Genomic DNA, 26,491 nt, shown 5'->3' with positions numbered 1-26,491 from the left:
GAGTATATACCCAGAAGGGGAATTGCTGGATCATATGGTAATTCTATATGTAATTTTTTTATGAACCTCCAAAACTCTTTTTCTTAGTGGCTGCATCATTTTACATCCCAACCAGCAGTGTACAAGAGTTCCAACTTCTCCACATCCTTGTCAACACTTGTTATATTCTGTTTTTTTTTTTATAGTAGCTGTCCTAAATGAGTGTGAGGTGGTATCTCACTGTGGTTTTGATATTAATTTTTCTAACAATTAGTGATGTTGAGTATCTTTTCATGTGCTTGTTGGCCATTTCCATATCTTCCTTGGAGAAATGTCTATTCAAGTTCTTCATCCATTTTTAAATTGGATTGTTGGGTTTGTTGTTGTTGTTGAGTTGAATGAGAGTTCCTTATATATTCTAGGTATTAACTCCTTATCAGATATATGATTTGCAAATATTTTCTCCCATTCTTTAGGTTGTCTCCTCATTCTACTGCTTGTGTCCTTTGACGCACAGAAGTTTTAAATTTTGATATAGTCCAATTTATCTATTTTTTCTTTTGTTGCCTGTGCTTTTGGTGTCATATCCAAGAAATCGTTGCCAATTCCATGTCATGAAGCTTTCCCCCTATATTTTCTTCTGAGAGCTTTATAGTTTTAGGCCTTATGTCTACTTTTTTTTTGTGTGTGTGGTACACGGGCTTCTCACTGTTGTGGCCTCTTCCATTGCTGAGCACAGGCTCTGGACGTGCAGGCTCAGTGGCCATGGCTCCTGGGCCCAGCCGCTCCGTGGCATGTGAGATCTTTCCGGACTGGGGCACAAACCCGCATCCCCTGCATCAGCAGGTGGACTCTCAACCACTGCGCCACCAGGGAAGCCCTATGTCTACATTTGTGATCCATTTTGAGTTAATTTTGATATGTAGCATAAGGATCCAAATTCTTTTTTTTTTTTTTTTTTGGCATGTGGATATTTCATTTTCCCAGCGCCATTTGTTGAAAAGACTCCACTTCACTTCTGAAACACTTGCTTTTCTAGTGCTCTGTGACTCTGCATTTTCCTGCCTTGCCTCTTACCTCAATGACTGTTCCCTCTCCATCTATTATGCTGGTTCCTCTTCTTTCTGACCTCCAAATACTGGATCTCTATAAGCTCAGTACCTGTCTCTTTCCCCTCCCTTCCCTCCCTTCCCTAGGTGATCTCATTCAATTCCATGTCTTTAAATCATGACAACCCCCAATTCTCTATCTCCATCCCAGATCCTGTATTCTGGGCTCACACATCCACTTATCTTTTTGATATCTTCATTTAGATGTCTAAGAAACATCTTAACCTCACAGTATTGATTACCCCATCAAAGTCTGCTCCTTCCTTGTTCCCACCATCTCCCACTTTGCTGATCTTCCCCAAAAAAGAATAATAATTTTTTAACAGCAAATTTTTTTTCCACTTTACTGCACTGGTTTGGGTCTCCCAATTACCTGCTCTCATAGCATGTGTTCTTACCTACCAAAGGGCCCATGACTCTAGTTTATCGTAATTATTTGTTTCTAGCAATTGGCTGTCTCCTACACTAGACTATCACCTCCAGGGGTGTGCCTGCTTTGCTCAAGATAGAATCCCCAGCCCTCAGCGTATTGTCTGGGACATGGTAGGGGCTCAATAAATACCTGTTGATTGAACGAATGAATGATCTGGCCGTGGAGTATGAGAGGCTTAGAGGTGAGGAGACTGGAGTTAGGGAACCCATTTAGGAACCTCTCTAAATAAGAGGTGATAAATATCTGAGCTAGGGAAGTTGGGGTGGAAAGGAAGAAATATAGTTAAGAATCATGAAAGCTGAATCCATGGAATATGAATGTCTGGGGATGAGGAGGGAGGGGTGACTCAGAACTTGTGCAGAAAGTATGCTTCAGTGATGTGGCTTGGTACTTGATAAATCATGCTCACCAGAGTTGTTTAATATAATTTACTGAAACACTGTTAGCCAAGAACTATATTAGGTAGTTTCCTACTTTCCTGTAGAGAATTCTCTTCTTCTGTGTAGAAAATTTCCTTTGCTATGGAAAGTTCTTTTCTATAGGCAGTTCCTGAAAAACTGTACAAATGTTAAATGTATGAAGGCTGTATAAGATATTTGGATGCTACAAGGTGGACTCCATTCTCCGAGAGCTAAGACACACTTCCCAAGTTACATCTTGTCTTCTAGGTGCAATCTTGCATCATCTGGTTTTAGAACCTAATCTGTGTTCTTTAGCTTTTTTTCTTTTTCTGTCACAGATGTACACACATCAGCTTAAGTTCAGTGAACTCCCAGTTGAGAGAGTCCCTGATTCAAGCTCAAATGACAATTCCCATTTTTGTGTCAACTGCAATTAGGTTATGAGGCTTAATGTGTCTAATCACTATAGTTCCAGTCTGTCATTTTCCCACTGTCTATACCTTTATTTGACATAATAAGGGCAAAATGCAGTAAAATCTTCAAATAAGTGTGTAAACAATCTCTAATGGATAGAAGTGGGGTGCTGCTAAAATTGAACTATGAGCTGTTGGCTGGCATGACAGTTTGAACAGTTTGCTTGTTAGGTAATATACAAAAGATGCCCCATGCTGAGGGCACCTTTGTTAAGAAGTGCCCTGCTGTAAAAGGGTTGCGAAGAAAATGGAACTCTACTTATATTTCAGGACATTTGCAGGTAGTTCTGTATAATACCTTTAATTGGACTCTCGTGCTTCTATCGGAGCTAGTCTTTCTATTCACTGTGTTCGTTTCTTTGACACGAACTTGTTATGGGCTGAATTGTGCTCCACCCTCTCCCCCCAGCTGAATTCAAATGTTGAAGTCCTAGCCCCTAGTACCTTAGAATGTGACTCTATTTGGAGATAAGGCATTTAAAGAAGTAATTAAGGTAAAAGGAGGTTATATGGATGGGCCCCAATCCAATATGACTTTTAAGAAGAGGAGATTAGGACATACACACACAGAGGGAAGACCATGTGAAGACCCAGAGAGGAGATGGCCATCTGCAAGCCAAAGAGAGAGGCCTTAGAAGAAACCAATTCTACCAACATCTTGATCTAGGACTTCTAGCTTGCCAAACTGTTTGAACATTAATTTCTGTTGTTTAAGCCTCCCAGTCTGTGGTACTTGGTTATGGCTGCCCCAGCACACTAATACAGAACTCCTTGACCAAACGCCACCAGCCTTACTGGTGAGACCCCTTGGACACCCTCTCAGCCTTGCAGGGTCCTCTGGGCCTTAGAGGTGGAGAAGCATTCCCTTAGGGCCCAAGCAAGGAACAGAGGTTATGAGTGGTAGGATGACTTGTCCAGAGGCACACGCCCAGGAGGAGGCCAGACTGTAGACTTGAGTTTACTGTTCACCACATAGCCCCCTTGAGAGATCTGGACCTGTCAATTTTTTAGTCTATTTGATAAAATGCTGGCTAAGGCATACCATTTTGAATACATCCATGTTATCACTTGCAAACAGATTCTATCCTTCTTTAGATTTCATGATAATGTTCTTAAATGTTTCACACGAATGGCCAAAATGAAAGAAATGGTAAGGGAGAGAGCAATGATGGGGGAGGGGAGATATTACAAACCTACACTTAGATCTCTGCCAAGATGTAAAAAACACCAAAAAAGTAAAAATCAATTACAGGTCATTTTTAAAAAGAAGAATATTTTCTTATGTTATTATAAAAGTAATAAATATTTATGGTGTAACATTTGCAAAAGGCAAAAGTTTAAAGAAAGAAACATGTATCCCTCACAATCTGACCATTCAAAGATAACTCTTAGGAACAATTAAATAGCCATCTTTCCAAAATTTTATTCTATGCCTATGCAAACATACGTATGTATCACAAAAATGAAATTACGGTGTACACGTACAATTTTATAACATCTATTTTATCCGTTTGGAAATATATATATATTTTTTTATTTAATTAATTAATTAATTTATTTTTGGCTGCGTTGGGTCTTCGTTCCTGTGCGCGGGCTTTCTCCAGTTGCTGCGAGCCGGGGCTACTCTTCGTGGTGGTGTGCGGGCTTCTCATTGTGGTGGCTTCTCTTGTTGCGGAGCACAGGCTCTAGGTGCATGGGCTTCAGTAGTTGTGGCTCGTGGGCTCTAGAGCACAGTCTCAGTAGTGGCGCACGGGCTTAGTTGCTCCGTGGCATGTGGGATCTTCCCGGACCAGGGTTCGAACCCATGTCCCCTGCATTGGCAGGCGGATTCTTAACCACTGTGCCACCAGGGAAGTCCCCATTTGGAAATATTTTATGGACATTCTCCCAAATCATCAAATAGTCTTTGAAAATGCAACTCTTACAGTTACATTTTTAAGGTCCATTATACAAATATGCCACACTTTATTTAATTAATATCCTAGTATTCAAGTAAAGTAAGTTCATTTTCTTCTTTTTTACCATTTTATTTATTTATTTATTTTTGAAGCATAAAATACATTTATTGGAAGAGTATTAGGTAGCTGACAGATTCAAAGGTGACCCTGTTGAATGAGGCTTGTTGAGGAACCGAAACTGGCAATGCTTAGGCAAAATTCTGCCACTGAAATAGTCATCTTGGAACAATGCAGCTGGCTCTTCAGCCCCAGGAACTTTTCACTGACAAGGCTTGGCTAGTATGTGGCCACTGGAAACTCACTGTGGCTCCCTTCTCCTCTTCACTAAGTTCATTTTCTAATCACAGATGTGGTCAAAATGTTAGTGGAATTATGTTGAAAAAATGTAAGTCAGGAAAAATTTTTTAAAGGACATATTATATATTTCATTACCCCCAAATTAAGGACTTTTATTTAGACAATTGCAATTGAAGTTATTCTTTCTCAGTAATTATGTGTTGTCACTGTAGGTAGTTTAGTTTTACTGAAAGAAATTTGATTAAATTATGAAATTTGAGTAAATTTACTTTTATGACTTTTATTTTTAACCTTCTTTTCAGTGAATCGTTAATTGGTGGTTCATTTTATTTTTAGTGTAAGTGTGTGTACCTGAAATGGTGTCTGTTCCATGAATTTCAATTTAAGGTTCCAATGGTTTTCCTCCTTGTATTTGTCTGCTTTTCTTTCTGAAATGAAAGGGCCTGGCACGTTTTTAAACATTTTCTGAAAATATCTATGAAGCAAGTTCAAAAGACCTGAACTTTTGTCTTCATTAAGTTGTGGAGAAAATAGAGAATGTTAATGTGTTTACTTTAAAATGAGTAGAATTGCAAGATTAACTATCTGCTATGTTACTGCAACTCTCTAGCATTTGTCAAGGGCTTAATACATGGCAGGCACTTTCCTGTAAATTATTTCATTTCATTCTCACTCCAGTCTCACAATTTATGTAGAATTTCCTCCATTTTATATGAGCAGAAACTGAGTCAAAGAGGTTGAATCGCTTGTCCAGAGGCACATAGATAAGTGGTGGGCTCCAAAGCATGTGTTCTTTTTCATTACACAGCACAGTTTTTTGATGACCAGGACAGCTCCTCAGATCATTTTTGGACTTCTTTAATGGGCATTCAGTGGCAAGGAGCATGCACACATAGACCAGGTGTGATGATAAAATAATCAGACTCATTTTGTGGGTGGTTATGGGAATCATTCTCTTTGTTTTATAGTCACAAACTTACATTATGTAGAGTATATATCCTTGTGGGTAGTGGGTGTGTACATATATACAGGTACAAAAGCCTACCTTGAAAAGGATAGAATGATGCCTTTGTAAACCTCCAAAACCCAGCCAAATCCTATAGTCAGAACACAAGTTGGCAGCCAAATGCTGTAATAACAGTACATCAAGGCTCAGAAAATTAATATTTGAAAATAAAAAGGTTTTACTATTTATTACTATTTTTTTCACCCTCATTCTTTTTTTTTTTTTTTTAATTAATTTATTTATTTTTGGCTGCGTTGGGTCTTCGTTTCTGTGCGAGGGCTTTCTCTAGTTGCGGCGAGCGGGGGCCACTCTTCATCGCGGTGCGCGGGCCTCTCACTGTTGTGGCCTCTCTTGTTGCGGAGCACAGGCTCCGGACGCGCAGGCTCAGTAGCTGTGGCGCACGGGCTTAGTTGCTCCGCGGCATGTGGGATCTTCCCAGACCAGGGCTCGAACCCGTGTCCCCTGCATTGGCAGGCAGATTCTAAACCACTGCGCCACCAGGGAAGCCCCACCCTCATTCTTTTAACTTGGTGCTTGGCACTGATTGGCTATGACCTTGGTTTACCTTGACTATGCTTCTGGTTATTTATTGCAGCTGTATTGCCCCTGGTTGCCATAGGCAAACACTCTTCCGAGATGTTTTTAGAGTACATTTTTTTTTGATGTATGACATAAATACGTTTCAGGGTAGACAGGTCACAAGGTACAGGTTGATGGATTTTTCATGAAATGGACTCACCCGTGTAGCTGACACCCAGATTAAGGAAAAGAACATTACCAGCATCAGAGAAACCCCCTCATACCCAGTCTTAATCACCATCACCCCCTCCCCAAAGGCTTCCACTCTCCTGACTTTTATCACCAGTTTTGCCTGTTTTTGAACTTCATGTAAGTTGAATCATAGAAAATTTTGCATTTGGTTTCATTTTTCAATGTTATTTTGTGAGATTCATCCATGCTCTTACATGCAGTATTTGTTTAGCCACGTTCATTTCTACACAGCTTTACTTTGTCAGAATAAGTCACAATTTATTTTATCCATTCTCTTATGGGTGGACACTTGAGTTTTCCCGTTTTTTGCTATTACGAATAGTGCCCCGAAAAACATTCTCATACATATCTTCTGATACAAATACATATATATTTCATTGGATAAATGCCTAGGAGTGGATTGCTGGGTTATGGGCTATATACATATTCAGCTTTAGTAGATGCTGCCAAACACTTTCTTCCAAAGTAGTTGTACCAATTTAAATTCCCATTCATAATATATAAGAGATTTTGCTGCTCTGGATCTTTGCCAAAAATCGATACTGTTAGTCTTTTTCATCCTTGCCATTTAGTGGGTCGGCTCATTATGGTTTTAGTCTGTGTTTCTCTAATAACTAATGAAGTCGAGCACCTTTTCATATGTTTATTGGCAACTTGAATATCTTTTTTTTTTTTTTGTGGTACGCGGGCCTCTCACTGTTATGGCCTCCCCTGTTGCGGAGCACAGGCTCCGGACGCCCAGGCTCAGTGGCCATGGCTCACGGGCCCAGCCGCTCCGCAGCATGTGGGATCTTCCCAGACCGGGGCACGAACCCGTGTCCCCTGCATCGGCAGGCGGACTCTCAACCACTGCACCACCAGGGAAGCCCCGGATATCCTTTTTTTGTGAAATGCCTGTTCAGATCTCTTGCCCATTTTCTATTGGGTTGTTTGTGTTGTTTTATTGATTGCAGGAATTCTTTGTATTCTCCCAGATAATGTAGCAGCTAGAGGCAGCATGAAAGTCCTGGGATCCTGGAAGGTATGGTACCGAGGGGAGAAGAACAGAAAGGAGTTTGGGGCACCTGGGTAAAACCCCATTTGCTTCTCCTTTCAGCCCTGACATGGGAAAGGTATTTTAGGCGGCAATGCCTTTAGTCCCTGGTGGCTCTGTGCTTCACCAAGGGGTAGGCTGGCCCCACCTCTTGCCTATTGATCTGGATTTTCTGGGAATCTATACATTATTCTAAACTCACAATTTCAGATGCTCTTGTCCGGTCCCAAACTTGGGTGTCGTCTCTGTTTCCTCACCTCTCCTCCAAGCCCTCACCTCTCCAGTCCCACCAAGTCCTGGCGATTCTATGTCCAAAATATGCATCCAATTGGATCACTGTGCCCCGCTTCTACCACCAGCACCTGGTTCAAGGCATGTCGCTCTTCCCGGAGGCCAATGAGATGGCTTCCAAATGGGCCTCCAACTGCCGCAGTGAACTGTTTAAAAACACATAGTGAACCTTCCTTGAAGTTCTTTATTCTCCCTGTTATTAGTCCTCATAGCCCCTCTTCTTTCCCTCATAGCTCTATCACAATTGGTAATTACATGTTTCTTTCTGCCTTTGTTTTCATGTCTGTCTTCTCCACTGACCTGTCAATTCCGTGAAGGGGTCAGACCTACTTTGTACACCAGTGCAGCTCAATAGTTGTTGCATTTGAACACGAGAGATTGAATGAACACCTCGTGTCAGATCTGAATCAAGTCCCCAGTTCCCCTTTCAGCTTGGGAGGTGGTGTCGATCTTGTTCCCATGCCATGGCTCTGACCTCTCCCTCTGGAACTGAGGTCCAGAGTGGAACACATCATGATCTGGGCCTCCAAAATGAGCCTCACCCATCTCTCAGTGGCTCAGCTCCTTACCCGAATGTGAATTACTGAACTCACTTTCATCAGAGGTGGTGGCAGGGAGCTAGGTATCCAAATGCATCCCCTGAAAGAGACAAGGCTACAGTTTGAAATTCTGGCTGTATTCAGGCCGTGTCTCCAGTGTTTAGTTAGTCTATTAAGTAGGAATCTCACCCTGTGATGACCTCAATTAATTTGACGTCTTCCCCAGTTCCCTTTAGATAGTCTGTACTCAGCACTGTGGGTTCATGAGCAATTTTAAATCCAACACAGGAAAGGTCCTCCTTGTATCCCCACAGTTCACAGCCAAGGCTAAGTCTATCAGTGTAGCTCAACAAGGCCTTGGAGCCAGAGAGAGCTGCATTCTAGCTTGATCAAGCCACTTGTCAAGTGGGACCCCAGACATTCACTTACCTTGCTGAGTCTCAATGTCCTCATCTGCAAAGTGGAGCTAATTCTTACCTCCAGGGCCATTGTGAAGATTAAGTAAGTTATGGAAGGTGTCCAGCACTGTAGCTAGTATGACTAGGTGTCCTGTATGAGATGATTCTTTTTCCAAACAGAGTCTCCCATCTTCTGGGAAAGATGGTCTCATATGGCTTACTGAATCTATTTGGTTGTTCTGGGAGATAACTACATTTACACTCCTGATTCTAGGACAGTATTTGCTGAATTGCTATACTGCAAGGTACTGCCAGCCTCCTTGGCATCCTTGATGGGGAGACAAAGGCAAGGTGTAGAAGCTGATTTGAGCAAATGGGCTGGAAACAGGCCCAAACCCTGAAGCTTTTAATAATCTATCTTCAGTTCATTCCCAATTAATTCCCACCAGTTATGGGTGTAGAGGACTTTAATTCCCTCCACTCCTAGCACAGGCCTGATTAATTAGAATCCCCCAAATGCCCTACTTTACTCAGCAGTTCTGGACATGTGCTCTTGTGAGCCTTTTGAGCAACACTGACAGTAAAGGAAAAAAGAAAAAGCGAAGACTTGGAAGAGATCTGCTGATGTTTCCTGGGTAGTAGAAGTATGGATGGTTATTATTTTTCTCATCTGTGTCCCACATTTTGTAAGTGATAATTTATTAGCATTATTATCAGAATCCCCTTCCCCCCAAACTTTCTGAGTTAAAACACTGGGCAAGTTAATTTAAATGCTGCTGCACTTCTGAAGCAAGGGTGAACCTATGTAAAGTGGTCAAAGCAGGGAGCAGCAGGCCCAGGGCACCTCAAGGTCATACATACTGGATTAAAAGCTCATCAGCATTAAGAGGGAACATGAATGTGGTTTCTGTTGCTGAGTACAGGAGGCTTATTCCATTCATAGTAGGTGCTCAGTAAACAGTGGCTAAGGTGATGAATGAATGGTGCTTCTCTTCCAATGATCTCAGAACATTTTGCTCTCTCTATTTTCCTCAGTGAGAAATGCCTGCTTAGCTTGGATTCCCCCCAGATAGGGATACTATTTTTTGTTTGTTTGTTTGTTTGTTTTTGCGGTATGCGGGCCTCTCACCCTTGTGGCCTCTCCCGTTGTGGAGCACAGGCTCAGCGGCCATGGCTCACGGGCCCAGCCGCTCCGCGGCATATGGGATCTTCCCGGACCGGGGCACGAACCCGTGTCCCCTGCATCGGCAGGCAGACTTTCCACCACTGCACCACCAGGGAAGCCCAGAGATACTATTTTTAAACCAACCAGCTGATAAAAATTTATTGAGTTCTTATTATGTGCCAGGTACTGGGTATGCAGTAGTGAACAAGAGAGTCATGTCCTTGCTGCCTTGGACCTCATAAGCTGGTGGAGAAGACAGAATGTGGTCAAATAAATAAAGAGATACGATGTGTAGATGTGTAGGTGCTGCAGAGGAAATAAACTCTTGATAGGGAAGCCAGGTAAGAGTTCCCATCTAAGGAGGCCACTTGTAAGTTGAGACCTGAAGGATTAAAGCAAGAAGGTGGGGTGGGGGATGGAGAGTAGGGCTGTGTTCCAGGCAGAGAGGACAACGTACGCAGAGCCCCTCAACTGGGACAGAGCTTCGCTTGTTCCAGGCACCGAAGGAGACGGGTGTGCCTGGAGCATGGCGAAAGACGGGGAGTGTGGTTGGCGTGAGATGAAGTGGACAGGTGGGTAGAAGCCAGATCATGCCGGCACTTGGAGGCTGTGGTTATGTGCTTGGGTTTATTCTGAATGCAGTGGGAGCCCACCCTTCTTCCCCCAAACCTACTTCACCTGCAGTTTTTCCATTTCAGTTTTTGGCAATTCCATCTTTCCAGTTGCTCAGGTCAGAAAGTTTGGCATTATCCTGGACTCCTTTTTTCCTTCTCAGACCACACCTGCCCTGCCAGCAAATCCAGCTGCCTCCTCCTTTAAGTTATAATAGAGTCTCACCACTCCTCCCCACCTCCACTCCTCTACCCCGATCCAAGCCGCCATCTCTCTAGTCTGAATTATTGCAATCACTTCCCAGCAGCTTGGCTAAGAATGCTGTCACATTATCTCCCCCTTGTGGTCAAAACCTTCCCATGTTTCCCCGTCTCAGAGTGAAAGCAAACTTTCTTACCATTGTGCAATCTGGCCCCTCCCTTTACCTCTTAGATCCTGGGTACAAAGCCAGTGGGTACACACCATTCAGAATGGCCATCATCAAAAAATCTACAAACAACACATGCTGGAGAGGGTGTGGAGAAGAGGGAACTCTCCTACACTGTTGTGGGAATGTAAATTGGTACAGCCACTATGGAGAACAGTATGGAGGTTCCTTAAAAAGTAAAAATACAACTACCATATGACCCAGCAATCCCACTCCTGGGCATATATCTGGAGAAAACTCTCATTCGAAAAGATACATGCACACCAATGTTCATTGCAGCACTGTTTACAATAGCCAGGACATGGAAGAAACCTAAATGTCCATCAACAGAGGAATGGATAAAGAAGATGTGGTACATATATACAATGGAATATTACTCAGCCATAAAAAAGAACTAAATAATGCCATTTGCAGCAACATGGATGGACTTAGAGATTGTCATACTGAGTGAAGTGAGTCAGACAGAGAAAGACAAATATCATATGATATAGCTTATATGTAGAGTCTCTAAAAATGGTACAAATGGACTTATTTACAAAACAGAAATAGAGGCACAGATGTAGAAAACAAACTTATGGTTACCAGGGGAAAGTGGGGCGGGGAGGGATAAATTGGGAGATTGGGATTGACATATACACACTACTGTATATAAAATAGATAAGTAATAAGGACCTACTGTATATCACAGGGAACTCTACTCAATACTCTGTCATGGCCTATATAGGAAAAGAATCTAAAAAACAGTGGATATATATATATGTATAACAGATTCACTTTGCTGTACACCTGAAACTAACACAACATTGTAAATCAACTATACTCCAATAAAAATTAAAGAAAATATTAGTTATGTGGACACCTCAAAAAAAAAAAAAAGCCAGTGGGTAAAACACTGGAGGGGGAAATCAGTGGCTATAACCATTTATTCATTCAGTCATTCCTTCAACAAATAGTTATTGAGACCCTGCCATGTGCCAGGCACTCCTAGGTGCTTGGGACATGCTGGTGACAAATCAGATAAGAAGTCTCTGCCTCATGGAACTTACATAGTAAATAACTAAATTACATAATTTGTTAGAAGGAAATAAGTATTGGGGGAAAAGGTAGTTAGGGTAAGGAAAAATCCAGAGTCTTGGGTTGGGGGGGAGAGTGTGGTCTTTTGTTTTTTTTTAAATTTAATTAATTAATTATTTTTTGGCTGCGTTGGGCCTTCCTTCTTGCACACAGGCTTTCTCTAGTTGCATTGAGTGGGGGCCACTCTTTGTTGCGGTGTGCGGGCTTCTCATTGCGGTGGCTTCTCTTGTTGTGGAGCACACGCTCCAGACACACAGGCTCAGTAGTTGTGGCACACGGGCTCAGTAGTTGTGGCTCGCGGGCCCTAGGCACGTGGGCTCAGTAGTTGTGGCTCGCGGTCTTAGTTGCTCTACGGCATGTGGGATCTTCCCAGACCAGGGCTCAAACCTGTGTCCCCTGCATTGGCAGGTGGATCCTTAACCACTGAGCCACCAGGGAAGTCCGAGAGTGTGGTTTTAAATAAGGTGGCCTTGCTGAGAAAGTGAAATCTCAGCAAAGCCTTGTAGTAGTGGGGGGAGTTAGCACTGCAAGTGACAGTGGTGATGAGGTCTTCAGGCAGTGGCCATGCTGGGAGTGGAGCAATGGCTGCTCCCTCCAGCGTGATGCAGACTGAAGCTGCCATGGAGATTATGCTACCCACAGCCAAGGAGTGGGAGTGGTGGTCATGGTTAAGCCAAATAAGTTAGGTCAGAACAATGAGCTCTCCATGTAGCCTTGATGGAAATATATTTGTCAGATCCCTACTTCCTTTAGAATCAGATTCCCAAAGTGGATTCTGAGCAACAGTTCTCAGCAAAACGATTTCATGAGCAAAGAGTTTGGTAAATGTTCCTTTGAGTTTCACAGGGAACATCAGCATCGTAAAGGCTTTGTGGGATTCTGCGCTAAAGAAGCATGTTTAGCTCAACATTTATTAAGCTTATTTAGTTGTGGAATCCTTTTTTTTTTTAAATGGAACTTCTAGTTAAATTCCATAGAACTACAAACTTGGAAATACTTACATAGACAGATTGGAACCAACCATTCTGGGAAGATTTGATTGGGTTCTCACTAGGAGCAAAGTGCTTGCAGGAGCTGGAAAACAAAGCTAGTTGCTAGGGTGGGTGGGGTCCTCCAACCAGGAAAGTCTAGATAGTTATGAGATTAAGAATGGCTGGGAATGCATCTAGGGTCAAATAATTATTAATCAAACATTTGTTCAATGTTTCCTTTCTTGTGGCGTCTACGTGCCGAGAGTTGGCAAACTTTTTCTGTAAAGGACCAGAGAGTAAGCATTTTAGATTTTGCGGGCCATATGGTAGTATGTACGCAGCTATAGATAATACATTAATGAAGGAGCATGGCTGTGTTTCAATAAAACTTTGTTTATGGATACTGAAATTTGAATTTAACATAATTTACATGTATCATAAAATATTACTTTTCTTTTCCCAACCATTTAAAGTTGTAAAAGCCATTCTTGGCTTGCATACCCTTTATTTATTTATTTATTTTAAAAATTTTATTTATTTATTTATTTTTGGCTGCGTTGGGTCTTCATTGTTACGCGCGGGCTTTCTCTAGTTGCAGCGAGCGGGGGCTACTTTTCGTTGTGGTGCACGGCCTTCTCATTGCGGTGGCTTCTCCTGTTGCGGAGCACGGGCTCTAGGCACGTGGGCTTCATTAGTTGTGGCACGCAGGCTCAGTAGTTGTGGCTCATGGGGTCTAGAGCGCAGGCTCAGTAGTTGTGGCACCCGAGCTTCGTTGCTGCACGGCATGTGGGATCTTCCCGGACCAGGGCTCGATCCCCTGTCCCCTGCGTTTACAGGTGGATTCTTAACCACTGTGCCACCAGGGAAGTCCCTGCATACCCTTTAAAAGCAAGTGGTGGGCGGGCCACATTTGGCGCACTGGTTTGCCAACATCGTGCGCTGTATGCCTTCAGGAGCTCCCAGACTAGTGGGAGACATGTACATGGGTAATTACAGTGTGTTGTGGAAAAGGTTGTAGTGGAGGTCAGCATAGGATGCTCTGAGAGCCCAGAGGAGGCGCTGGGAGGGAGTTGGATGGGTTAGGAGGGGAGCTAACAGCGAAGGCACTCTGGATTCTCTGCTTTGTCTTCAAGACCTGGTTGGATGTTGCCTGAAGGGTATGCCTGCCTGAACTCAGGGTTTCCTCTTCTGTCTGGGCATTAGTGTTCACCTAGAGTCTCTTTTCTGGTGCTACTATTTTCCTTTTGCCTCCTTGACTTGTTTCTATGGTCTTATATCCTCATTTGCCCCCAGTTTACTTTGGGGGCTTTAACTTTCGAGTACCCTCCTGGCTGCTGCAGCCTTCTAGAGAATGAGCACGTGTTCCCTCCCTCCTGAGTGCCCTCGGCCTGTCTCCCCAGGGGGTGGTATTTCCCCACCCACCTAGCTCTCCGCTCCCTCAGTTTCTGGCACTCACTACAGGAACTTCACACAGTGGTGTGCTGGTGCCAGTGCAGATCGGCTCATGAGACCCAAACGTACACATCTCATCCCAAATGAGTTCAGTGACGTTTGGTTGGTAGCTTGAAATCTGCTGTGGTGGAAGTATTTACCCCATAGTAATTGGCAAAGAAAACCTGCAAATACAAATCAGCACTACCCCCCGCCCCATCCCCTCGGCTGTGGCCATTTCTGCCCAGGAGGACTGTTTTACTGGCACAGCACTCTTTTTTTTTTTTTTTTTTGCGGTACACGGGCCTCTCATTGTTGTGGCCTCTCCCGTTGCGGCCTCTCCCGTTGCGGAGCACAGGCTTTGGACGCGCAGGCTCAGCGGCCATGGCTCACGGGCCCAGCCGCTCCGCGGCATGTGGGATCTTCCCGGACCTGGGCACGAACCCGTGTCCCCTGCATTGGCAGGCGCACTCTCAACCACTGCACTACCAGGGAAGCCCGGCACAGCACTCTTTATAAGCCCAGGCAAGATTATTTTTTAGGATATTATACAACCCTACTCAGCCTGGGAGAAATTTGTAGTGTAGTGTAGTGTAGTGTCAATTACTAAACTGTTAAAAATGCCTGGAAGGTACTGCCCTCCTGTACCTTCCTGACACATTCCTACTAGACTCTCCCAGTTTGTGTTGGTCCCTCTTCCTTGGTGTGTTCAGTCATGTCACACTTTTGTGTCATCTTCTGATTCTATGTCTTTCATTCAACTGTGATCTCCTGGAATGTGGGCCTGGAGAGGCAGCCGTAGAGTAGTGATTAATTGTCAGGACTATAGAGCCAGGCTGTCTGGGTCCAAATTCTGGTTCTATCACTTATGATCCGAGTAACCCTGAGCGAGTTATTAAGTAACTCAGTTTACTTCATCTGTATAATTGGTCAGATTTGCAAGGGCTAAATAATTTCATGTACACAAAAGCACCTAGAACAATATCTGCCCTTAGTAAACATTCAGTGAATTCAGCTATTATTAGTAATCATTCTGTTTTCAATTCCCATCTATTGTCTGGCACATGTGATATGGTACACACTTAATACATTTAATATGTATATTAAATACTAATTGTATGAGCAAAAGTACAAATAGAGGTAGAGAAGGGAGTGATCCTTGTGGGCTGTAGTAAGGGGATTTGAACAACTAATGGGATTTGAAATAGGGCTTGAAGGGTTGGTTGAGTGTGGAGAGCTGGGGAAAGTTAATGGTTAATTCAGTTGGTGGTTAATTCAGTTGGCACTCCAAAAGTTAGGCCATTTGGTAAATATAGAAACTGAATGTGAAAAATAATTAGCATTAAGCTGATTTCATCTCAAGTTAGTAGCAGACCTGCTATCAAAATTTCATCTCTCTCCTCCCCAGTGTCTGCTGAGGTGTTTCCAAGTGTTTTGCTTTAGGAATATAATAGATTTTAATTATTGAACGATGCACTTGAAGGGAAAGCAGGAAGTCAGGAATGTTCTGTAACTCTGGAGCATCAATTTTATGCATTCTGGAGAAATTAACATAAGATGGTGACATTTCCACAGCATCCAAAAGTAATTTTACAGTGACTGAGAGATTGTGACCCCTTGACCCTTTCCATTCTCACATGCATTGTCACTTTGCGTTTTGTGAATTATTTTTCCTTTCAGAACTCACCTGTGCTGTCTTTTGGCAAATCAAAGCCACGCTCACTGATAATGCATGGCTCTGCCCCGTGATTGTGTTAAAAGAAAGGCTGCTTCCCCACAGAAGGGAGGGGTATTAATTTGCCTTTTTTAGGACCTGCACAGTGATTGAGGTTGACATAATTCTCTTTGAGGTTTTTATTCCTTTGTCATTGAGTAATTGTTCTTCAGCTGCTAGGAGCAGATCAGAGCAAAGGGATGAGGACTGCTGTAGACGAAGAATCAGGACTGTTGTGAAATTTATCCTTCGTCTTCCCCCCACTCCAAAATTCATAGCCTCTGAGGCAAGACAGATCTGGTTTGAATGACTCTGTCACTTTGCAGTGAGTTATCTAAGACCTGTGATGCACCTTTTATTTTGAGCTTCACTTTTGTCTTCTGTAAACAGGATTATGACACCTACCTGGCTGGAGGTGTGGGTTTCAGTGAGATGGAGCTCTGCGGTGACAGTAAGAGGCAGAGCCCCAGTGGCTTAGTAGGTGCTCAAGAAATGCTTCTTTCCTCACGTTTCAAAGTTTTTTTTCTCCCAGAAAGTGTCCTATGAATGGTAGGATTTTCCTTAAACATATTTAAATTGACAAAGATATGTGAAAATTAACATCCAGATGAAACATCTATTGTGTGAATGTGTACAGGACTATGGGTGTACATGTTTGTGTGTGTTTGCTCTTGGAGGGCAGGCACGTACAAGACTGACAATATTTCTAGAACAGTTACTTGCATACTACCTTCAACTCCACCTTTTTCTTCTCTTCCATCAAGAAAGCAAATCCATTAACAAAGAGGAACAGAAAAAAGTAGCAGACAGGTCTGAAAAGGCACCGAACAAGAAAACCCCATTCCATTCTTACAAAATCTTTGCTATTTGTGACAAGCATGATACTTGAAATTCACAACACACAAGCAATTGTCATTCTCAAAATATACTATACATTGTGTAGTCTCAGTGACCCCCCAAATTTGTGAATATTACGGCATGTCACTACAGACAAGAGTCTGTCAGTAATCTGCCAATTAGCAGGTTGAAGATTAACTGTTTGGGAAATTATCATTTTTAAAATGATAAAATTATTAAAATGATAAAATTATTATAGAATTGACTTAAAATCACAAGTTGGCTGAGTTGTGGGTAGGGAAGTTTTGCTCTGTGTCCAAGGCCATGGCATTCTGGATGGTCTTTTACCCACCCTGTTCATTAGGATTTTGGGTTAATAAAATGTAAATTATGTTTTATTTATCTATGCTCAGGAGGCATAAAAACTATAGAAAACAGAGAAACTGCTTTGTCATCGTAAAATCCGTGCAATTAAACACCATCTTAAGAAAAATTTCTGTAGGAGTATCTTCACTTTAGAATGGGCTTAACTTTCCAGCCTTCGTTTTCAGAGGGGTGGCTGCGGAGAGGAAGAAAGTGCGCTAGACCTGTTGAAGACCCATGTTCAAACCCTGACTTGCCTCTATGAGCTCCGTGACCTTGAGCATATTACTCAACCTCTCTGAGTTTATTTTTCCACTTGAAAAATGGGAGTCATTATAACTACTCACAGAGTTGCAGCAAGTGATATTCTATACTGAAGTTTGTCTTGTGTTCCTATTCCTGTCTCCTCTGGACCAGTGCTGTCAAGATGCAGGAATATTTGCCTCCTCCAAAATGATTTGTGGGGATCGTCCCAAGTGTCTGGAGGAAGCTCCTCTCACTTTTCCAGCTGGTCCCTTTCCAGGGTTGGTTTGCCCATTGCCCAGATGGCTCAGTCCCTTCCTGTGTTGGCTGAAGAGATTAGGAGTCAGTAGCACCCGAGGGGGTGGATGCCATCACTTGGAGAGTGAGAAGAGAAAAAGGGTCTGGAACAGAACACCAGTGTTTAGGGTGCAGAGGAGGGTCAAAGGCCAGCCAGGAGGGAGCTGGGCATGGGAGTGCAGGAAGACCCAAAGTCAAAAGTGAAGGCAGAAGAACTAGTCAACTGCAGCAGACACCCCAGAGAGGTCAGCGAGGATGGGCTCCTCTGGTTATCTTCAGGTGGCTGACAGGGCACGTTTCTTTTCTTTGCGGATAGAGGCAGGAGCCAGGAGGACAACCGTGGAAGAAGAGTGGAACAGCCCGGGGAAAACCAAGGAGAAACTCGAAGACGCAGGAGAGCAAGGTCAGCCCCCCTGTGCGCACCTGACTTGGTTCAGAATCCTCCAAACACTCTTCTTTCCTCAGCTCTGGCAACAGCTTAAGGGAACACAGAAGTGACCAGTACTATCAGTTTCAGTGAAATGATGGAAAAATCGGGACTCAGAGTGCTAATGCTTTTTTTCAGCCATGGAGAAGCTAGGTTTGAATCCACCTCTTCTGAACCTTAGTCCCGAGCCCTTCTCACTGAACCGGCCGCGTCTTTCGGGAGTTTCCTAAGCGTTTACCAAAGCAGCAATGCAGCGCTTCCTGCAGGTCTCTTGGCCACGCAAAAGGCCACCATGCAGGACTCCACGCTGTCTCTCCCTATGGAAAAATATCCAAGCAAATGTGGTCCATCTTAGCATCCTCATGGTTAATCACTTCATGAGTTCTCGCCTTTACTCCTGCTCCTGTGCTCACCGCCCTTGCCCCTGATCACTTCTGCCAGTTAAGTCGGGGGGGGGAGGGGGGTCCCCGGGTGGGGGGTCCCTTCGTCCCGGTGAGAAGAGACCAGGGGCAGCCCGAAATTGTGCTCGGAGTCCTGCCAGCACACAGGCGCCCCCCAGCGGTGCTGTCGGTAAGCGCAGCTGTGTGGACGGCGCCCTAAGGACCTGGGCAGGGGAGGGAGAGCCTGTGTTTTCCAAAGTGAGGTTCCTGGTGCTGTGGGCTGTGGCAGTTTGGGGGATGTTGGACAGAGGAACCCCGTGAGACTTTGCATGGATTTTTATCACACTCAGAAGGACGTTTGGTTTGGATTCTAACCAAATTAACCCTAGGTGTGGGGTCCTCCAATCTGTTGAATGTTGACAGTCACACTGTCTCCTAGTGCCGTTTCCCTCCTTGTTTTTGTGAAAATTAAGGCTTTTCAAGGAACTTTCATCTAAGAGCTCAGGGTTTTTAAAAAAAATTTTATTGAAGTATAGTTGATTTACAATGTTGCGTTGAGTTCAGGGTTTTAAAACAATTTTATAAAGTGTTGTGAAGCGTTAGAAATAACACGGGCTGTCAGAAGTTCTGGTTCCGGAACTGCGCTAACTAGTTGTTAGGACAACCTGTTTCCCTCTCTGACCCTGTCACTTTACCTATGACTTCCGACCCTTCACAGGTTACTACTGTGCCAAAGTGCACCGAAATGCATAAGGTGTGAAAACAAAGTAACAATGACATGATAGCGGCAGCTGATATTTGTTCAGTGGTTAACTTTGTGCTATAGATACTGCCCTAAGCACCTGTCATGGGTTAAGTCATTTAGTCCTCACAGCAGTCAAATAAGGAAACTGAGGCAAAGCCCAAGGGCATACAGCCAGTAAGAGCAGCACCAGGATTTGACCTTGGCAGGTCAGCTTCAGAACTTGTGCTATTCATCGTTGATGTTTTACTGCCTTAACATGAGTGGGGTCGGATGAAAATGAGTATGGTTAGGGTGAAAATGACACCAATATTGTTATAAAAACAAACAAACAAAAGACAAACAGAAACCTTATCCTTTTTGCTCACCTCTTTTTATCACTCTTATCTCAAAAAAAAGAGACTAGTGTGGATGTTATCTCCCCCAGGAAATTGTGGGCTGGACTAACGGCCCCAGGCTGGGCTCCCCCCACCTCCTGGACGTCCCTCTGTCTATGCATCATGTTCAGTTATCATTTGTTCACTTGTGGGTCAGTCCACCTAGACAGTGAGCTGCCTGAAGGCAGGGACAATGAGCCTGGCAGGTAGATTGTGGAGCTTGGACCCTGGGCCCCTGGGTACTGTTGGCATTTTCTCCCCTTCCTCTCTCCTTGCCACTCCTTTGAGGCAACTAGATCTCCCTCCCATCTTCCCAGGAGAGTCCCTGTTAAGTGGTTTCCAGGGTCCATCTGGGTATCAATCAGAGAGGCAGGTCTGCAGTCCTCTAAGGGGCTGCTGACTTTAGGTGAGTCATCTTCATGACGCTTGGGTTTTCTCACTTCCCCTTGTGTAGCAGGAAGCTGAAGGTGGTCAGTGCGGCTGGGGCCTGGCCAGTATTGTGGATGGGAACCAGGACCACATAAGGTACTTGGAGGATGGGCTGGGGGAGAGGCTTGGAGGTGGCTAAGGGCTCCTCTCCCAGGGACAGAAACCTCAAGGACAGCTCAAGGGCACAGTTCTGTATTCCAGGTGGGAGATGGGAAAGGAATAGGGCCTACTCTGTGGCCTCTAACTAGCACCTGTCTCCTCTCTGCTTATGTATTTCTTTGGACTTGATTAAACAAGGGAGAGGTTGAAAAAGTAACAATGGGTGGAAGGGCCCACAGATGGGAGTGTCTGGAACTTTGCACCCTCTGAGAAGATGAAGACAGGCAGCCTAGCATGGCGGATGGAGGTCTGGGGAGAAGTCAGATTGGTCCCCATTTAGATGTCACATCCAGCTTGCTGCACCTGGCCTCAGTTTCTTAATGTGCAACATGGGAGTTGTTGTGAGGGCTAAGATTCTTTCTGGAGATGAAAGGGTCTGTCACAGTGGTTGGACCACAGTGAGGACCTCGACAAACAGGAGTTGAAAATGAGGACCCACTGACTCTTCTTTGAATTTAACCACTGAGTTAACACCTGTTTCACTTCTTATTTCCAACAACTGGTCTTGATTTCCAGCACACTTCAACAATTCAATTTTCTTGTGATTTGCTTCAGTTGTCACACATTTTGAGTCAGTCCCGTAACCATTCGCTGAATGCAGGCCGTGTGTCAGTGACAGTGCTTTGTGGTTTGGAGGATATCTTCAAAATCACAGGGAGATTAATTAAGCCAAGAGGCAACTCATGTGAAAAGAGGAAACCAAATTGCTTCCATTCTCTCAAATGCCCTTTGTTGGCCTGAGAGCCATTTTGTTAGAAATTCAGTTGCCAAATGTATGTGTAAGAATTTATCACAATTTAAAAAATGCCTTTTGGTAACTTAAATACCTGACAAAAGCATCTCAGCATTAAATCGTTAATACTCCCACCTGCTGCCAACATAACTGCTTTCTTTTGTCATGATAATACAGACTGTCTGATTCTCTGGTAGAGCTTTTGGGTGGCAGCATAATCAACATCTGGAAAAATGAGCTTGTGATTCTGAGATTTCAGTCATCTTGTCAATGTAGAGACTTTGTGCTTTCCCCACCCATGAAGGTTTTTATAATTTAAGATCGTAATTTAGAATTTCCACTACACAAGACTACAATCTCTTTGTACCAGGTTGCCTTGTATAGTGAACATGCCTAATATTTTGTAAAGTACCAGTAAATAAGGTGTCACTGATAATGTGATAGCAGGACTTTTCCATTAAGTCCTGGTATGATGGAAGAATGAAATCTCTTCTGAGAAGAGGAGCCCAAGAGATTTTAGACAATGAATATGAATTCTCCTTTACGCAATTGGTGGTAAAGATGGACCATTTATCCTGATTCAGGGAGGCTGGTTAGAGCACATCCTTGACTGAGAAGGCTGACATGTTAATTTCCATGTTTCTTAAAGCTACTGTCAGAACCAGAATATTCATTCAACAAGTATTTATTAACTGCCGACTCAGTGCCAAGATTGTTCTAGGTATTTGGAATACATCAGTGAGCAAAACAGACATAGCCCTCATGAAGCTTACAGTCTAGGCACGGGTCATTGATCTGGCTCAGGATAATTTACTTTAATATGTTTTTTAAATCATAAATTTTTGAAAACAGGACAAATACAGGAAATAATTTAGAGACCCACGTTTGCACTGACAACTGACTTTTTATTTATTTTATTATTATTTTATTTTTTTGACTGCTCCTTGAGGCTTGTGGGATCTTAGTTCCCCACCCAGGGATTGAACCCGGGCCAATGCAGTGAAAGTGCCGAGTCCTAACCACTGGACCTCCAGGGAATTCTCGACAACTGACTTTTTAAATGTTTTTCTTTTTTTCTAATAATGGGCAGAATAAAAAATTTGGAGGACACATAAAAGAAGAAACTAAATTCTATCAAGGTTCCTGGGTGGGAGGATAAGCCTGAACTTGTTGCTTCTGGGTAACCAGGTTACCTGTAACTCCAGCACTAGACTGTAATCACTATCACCATTTTGGTATGTTTTCTCCCTGTCTTTCTGAAGTGAATTTTTTACATAGTTGTGACCATATTGTATCCTACTTTGCTCTTTTTCTTATAGTTTTTTACTCTCACCAGCGATGTTTTTCTGTGACATTTTCTCCAAAACCCCAGCATCCTTATCATTATCATCAGCAGCAGAGACCACATCCAGGACACAAAGTGTGGGTGGGGTGTGTGTGTGTGTGTGTGTGTATAGCTAGCTGTGTATATCTGTGTGGGTGTGTGTTTGCTGGTGATAACGGACATGTTTGTTAATTCTGTTTGAAGTGAATCACTAAGCTGGAACAAAGTCCTGGATGAATTTAGCTGCTAGTGAACAACAGATGGGGGAGAAACTCTCTATTACAAGTCATTCCAACAAATAGTTGGATCCACTCTGGTGTCAGAAATCCCCTTTTGAGCTGCCTGTCTGTTCTCTTTGGTTCCAGTGTTCTTGGTGCTCTTGATGATTCTGTTGCAAGGTTGCCACTGAGAGGAGTTACCTTCTCCAGGGATTTCAGAACCACAGTAAGAAAGATTTTCGAACTAAATCTAACACCATAATTCCATTCTTTGTTATTGGAGGGCTTGAAATGAGATGCATGCGTAAAATACTTAGCACAGAGCCTGGCACATGGTGGCTGTTAGATCCCTAAGGCCACTATGTTAGACCTCTAAGAAACCATGCTCCCTTCCCCACGTTCAAGTGCAGCTGCGTGCTGACTCTACCTTTAACAGTTATCCATCTGGGACCTGTTGCTGTGCAAGTTGTAACCCTGGCTGCTCTGTATTTATTCTAATCCCTATTCCCCAGAGCCTCATCAGACATCTTGGATGTGGCAGATTTTGCTGGCCTACAGAAGATTCTTCACCGAGTTTCTCTCTGTTTTGCCCCTTGCCTCATAACATACTGACATTTTTGTATTTCTATATATTTATGTTTTCTATTTACAGAAAGGAAAAAATCATATGTCATAAGATGATGTAATTTTCAACTACTATTAATGAATTATTCTTTTGGCTTGCTTACTAAAGCCAGAGCTATAATGTACTATTGAAATTGTCTATACTCTTTTATGTGTGTGTGTGTGTGTGTGTGTGTTTTCATCTATACTCTTAAACCTTCTGTAAGTGATAATACCAACATCAGGCCACATGAAAAAGAGGTGTTCTTTTTTGGGGCAAAGTTTTAATTTATATATCATGGCGGTAGGCTTAGGTACTTTTTGCAACTTCAGACCGAAATGTTACAGCTGTGATTTGGGGGCAGATTTTTCCCTCAGCCCTTGGTGTACTATGTCTGCACCTGGTGAATTGGAAATTTGGTCAAAACGGTGAAGAGGGTAGGGTTTCAAATGGATCCACATGTTTACCAAACCCTCTTTTCTTTCCTAATTTCATTTCCTGGAGCCCCTCTTGCAGTTTGATGGGGCCGTATGACTAATTTCTGGCTAATGGAATGTAGGAAGAAGGGATCTGTGTTTTCTTCCAGGCTCTTGGGGGAGGTCATCGAGGAGATGTGACGGCTGGTTGACCTGTGAGCTGGACCCAGGCAACTGGAGGCTCCCCACCACCTCCCCTGTCCTTGGCCCCTTGCCTTCTGCATTTTCAGAAGCTTCTCTAAGGATACAGCCTTAAGATAGAAAGGTGGTGTTGAGACTATCTGGATGGTATATGTGACTGAACCCAGCTGAGTCCTCTATATAAACTTTTTAAGATTAAGTGGGTGTGTGCGGAAACTTACTCATCTCGTGGCCGCCCAAGACAGGCCTGGTAAGAAAGTTCCCTTGTTTACTAAACCTGCCACCCACCAGTCTGGAGTGGTCTGCCTCTTTCTTCAATCTCTCCCTGCCCTCTGCATATAGGGCTTTGTAATGAGCAAGAAATAAACCTTTAAGTGGTGTCAGGCCACTGACACTTTGGATAGTTGTTATAGAAATTAGCTACACAAACTAATACAGGATTTGGCACAGGAATATTAGTTCAGCAAATATTAGTGTGTTTTTCTTTTGGTCCTCAGGAAGCACAGAATGTCAGAATCCTCTCAAGGAAATCTGAACTGAGAAGAGTTGATACATCTAAGCAAAGCCCTTGAGAGAAAGTCAGCAGTCAAGCAGGAAAGCCAAATACATCGCTAATGGCACATGGTGGGGTTTGCGAGGAAGACAGGGCTTCAGACCAGGAGCCAGATAGGAACATCATGATGGAAATAGACCAGGAGTATTTGGGATGAATGTTGCAAACTGGCAGTGGTTCTGATCCTTGGCTTCTCCCTAGAATCATCTGGTGAGCTTTAAAAAAATACCAGTGCTTAGCCTCCCATCCCTATTCAGACCAGTGAATCAGAATCTGTTTTGGTGAGCCCTGATGTCTATATGATCGACTCATTCCACAGGTGATTTCAGCATGCTGTTGTTGTTGAGAACCGCTGCTGTGAACAGTATTGAAGCATCTGTGCCTTATCTTTACTGAGCAGTGGGTACTAGTGTGAGGCATACTTGGATGACCCAAAGGGACTGAGTAATATTATGGCATGCTAAGTAAAGGTCAGAGATAGTTGCTGCCAGAAGAAATTACAGCTCAAACACACCGGGGCATCTATGACTTCTTTTTCCTTGGCATTCAGACCTTCCTTGAGGTGTAGAATATGATCCCTGTAGGTTCTCTGATTCCTGGGTCCTCTCAAGCTGCTTGATGGCCACTAGTATCCATTTCCCATCTTCTTCAAATTCCTTCTTATTACCTGTGTATTAGTCAGAGAAACAGAACCAGCAGGATGCACCCATCCGTCTATCTATCAACCTGTCTGTCTGTCTGTCTATCTGTCTCTCCAGAGAGAGGTTGGTTTATTTTAAGGAGTTGGCTCATGTGATTGTAGAGGCTTGGCAAGTCCAAAATTTGCAGGGTAGATTGACAGGCTGGAGACCCAGGGAAGAGTTGCAGTTTGAGTGCAAAGGTTGTCTGTTGGTAGAATTCCTTCTTGCTAGGGGGAGGTCAGGCTTTTTTGTAGTAAGATCTTCAACTGATTGGATGAGGCTCACCTACATTATGGAGTGTAATCAGCTTTCCTCAGAGTCCACTGATTTAAATGTTAATCTCATCGCCCCCCACCACCCCAGATATTCACAAAACATCCAGAATGTTTGACTACAGAGCTGGGTACCATGGCCTGGCCCAGTTGACATAAAATTAGCCATCACAATCCTCTTGCCCCTCACATGCACTCTCTACCTGTCAAAGTGTGCATGAAAAATGAAACACCCAAATGCCCATTCTCTGGCTTGTTCTCTGCAACTGTAGTTAGAGTCTTCTTTATACAAAGCAAATCAGATGAGCGCAATGTAGCAGATTCTGTCGAGGCCTGGTCTCTGTCCCATGCTCTTACCACTCCCAGTTGCTGAACTGGCATTTCTTTGCTTGCAACCTTCATCTGTCCACCAGATTTTGCTCTGCTGCCGTTTCAGGAGGCCAGGAATACAGTTCATCTTCTGTTTCCACGGTTCTGCATCTGTGGATTCAGCTAACAGCATATCGAAAATATTTGAAAAATAATTCCAGAAAGTTCCTAAAAAGCAGAACTTGAATTTGCCATGCTCAGTTAACTATTTATATAGCATTTATATCGTTTTAGGTATTATAAGTAATCTAGAGATGATTGAAAGTTTATGGGAGGATGTGTGTAGGTTATATGCAAATGCTCTACCTTTTATGTGATACTTGAGCATCTGAGGATTTTGGCATCCAACGGGGGTTCTGGAATCAATCCCCTGCAGACAGCAGGGGGTGACTGTGCCAGGGAATTGGTGTCTTCTGGGAGCAGCCCTTCACTAGTGACTGAGGGGGTGCCCCGCTCCTTCTCTCTTCTGGCTGACAGCTGAGGCAGGTGCCTCACACTGGCTCCTGATGTTCTGTAGAGGATTAAGCTGCAGTTGCCCACAGAACTAGCCTGTCTTTACTGCTGCTTTCCCTACCCTGTCAAACTTTCCCACTCCCTTCCTGAGAGTCCCCATCTCCTATAAAAGCATTTCATGCTTTCTACTTTCTATAGGGGAAAGTCCAAACTTCCCATCATGAAAACCAAGGTCCCTCATGATCTAACTCAGGACTTACCTCTCCCAGTATCACCTATACTCCCCTGGACCACTCCCAGTTCCCCCCAAGATTCTGTAGGGCCTTATGAGC

General features: G+C 43.6%; 1 protein-coding gene across 2 annotated transcripts in view; it reads left to right on the top strand.

The window, feature by feature from the left end:
- Positions 1-26,491, top strand: part of PDE1C (phosphodiesterase 1C) — a gene marked incomplete at both ends in the record, with an annotated part of 531,390 nt that overhangs the window by 35,492 nt on the left and 469,407 nt on the right. Inside the window, one exon of one of the 2 annotated variants that reach the window (XM_081244323.1) lies at positions 18,139-18,225. The exons of the other annotated variant lie outside the window; for it this stretch is intronic. Coding sequence (XP_081100449.1) covers positions 18,139-18,225 — 87 coding nt within the window. The remainder of the gene's footprint in view (positions 1-18,138; positions 18,226-26,491) is intronic. 2 annotated transcript variants of the gene reach the window in all.

Source organism: Mesoplodon bidens (genome assembly GCF_964165515.1).
Source record: "Mesoplodon bidens genome assembly, chromosome: 9".
NCBI lineage: Eukaryota > Metazoa > Chordata > Mammalia > Artiodactyla > Ziphiidae > Mesoplodon > Mesoplodon bidens.
This window is presented reverse-complemented; position numbering and strand designations above follow the sequence as displayed.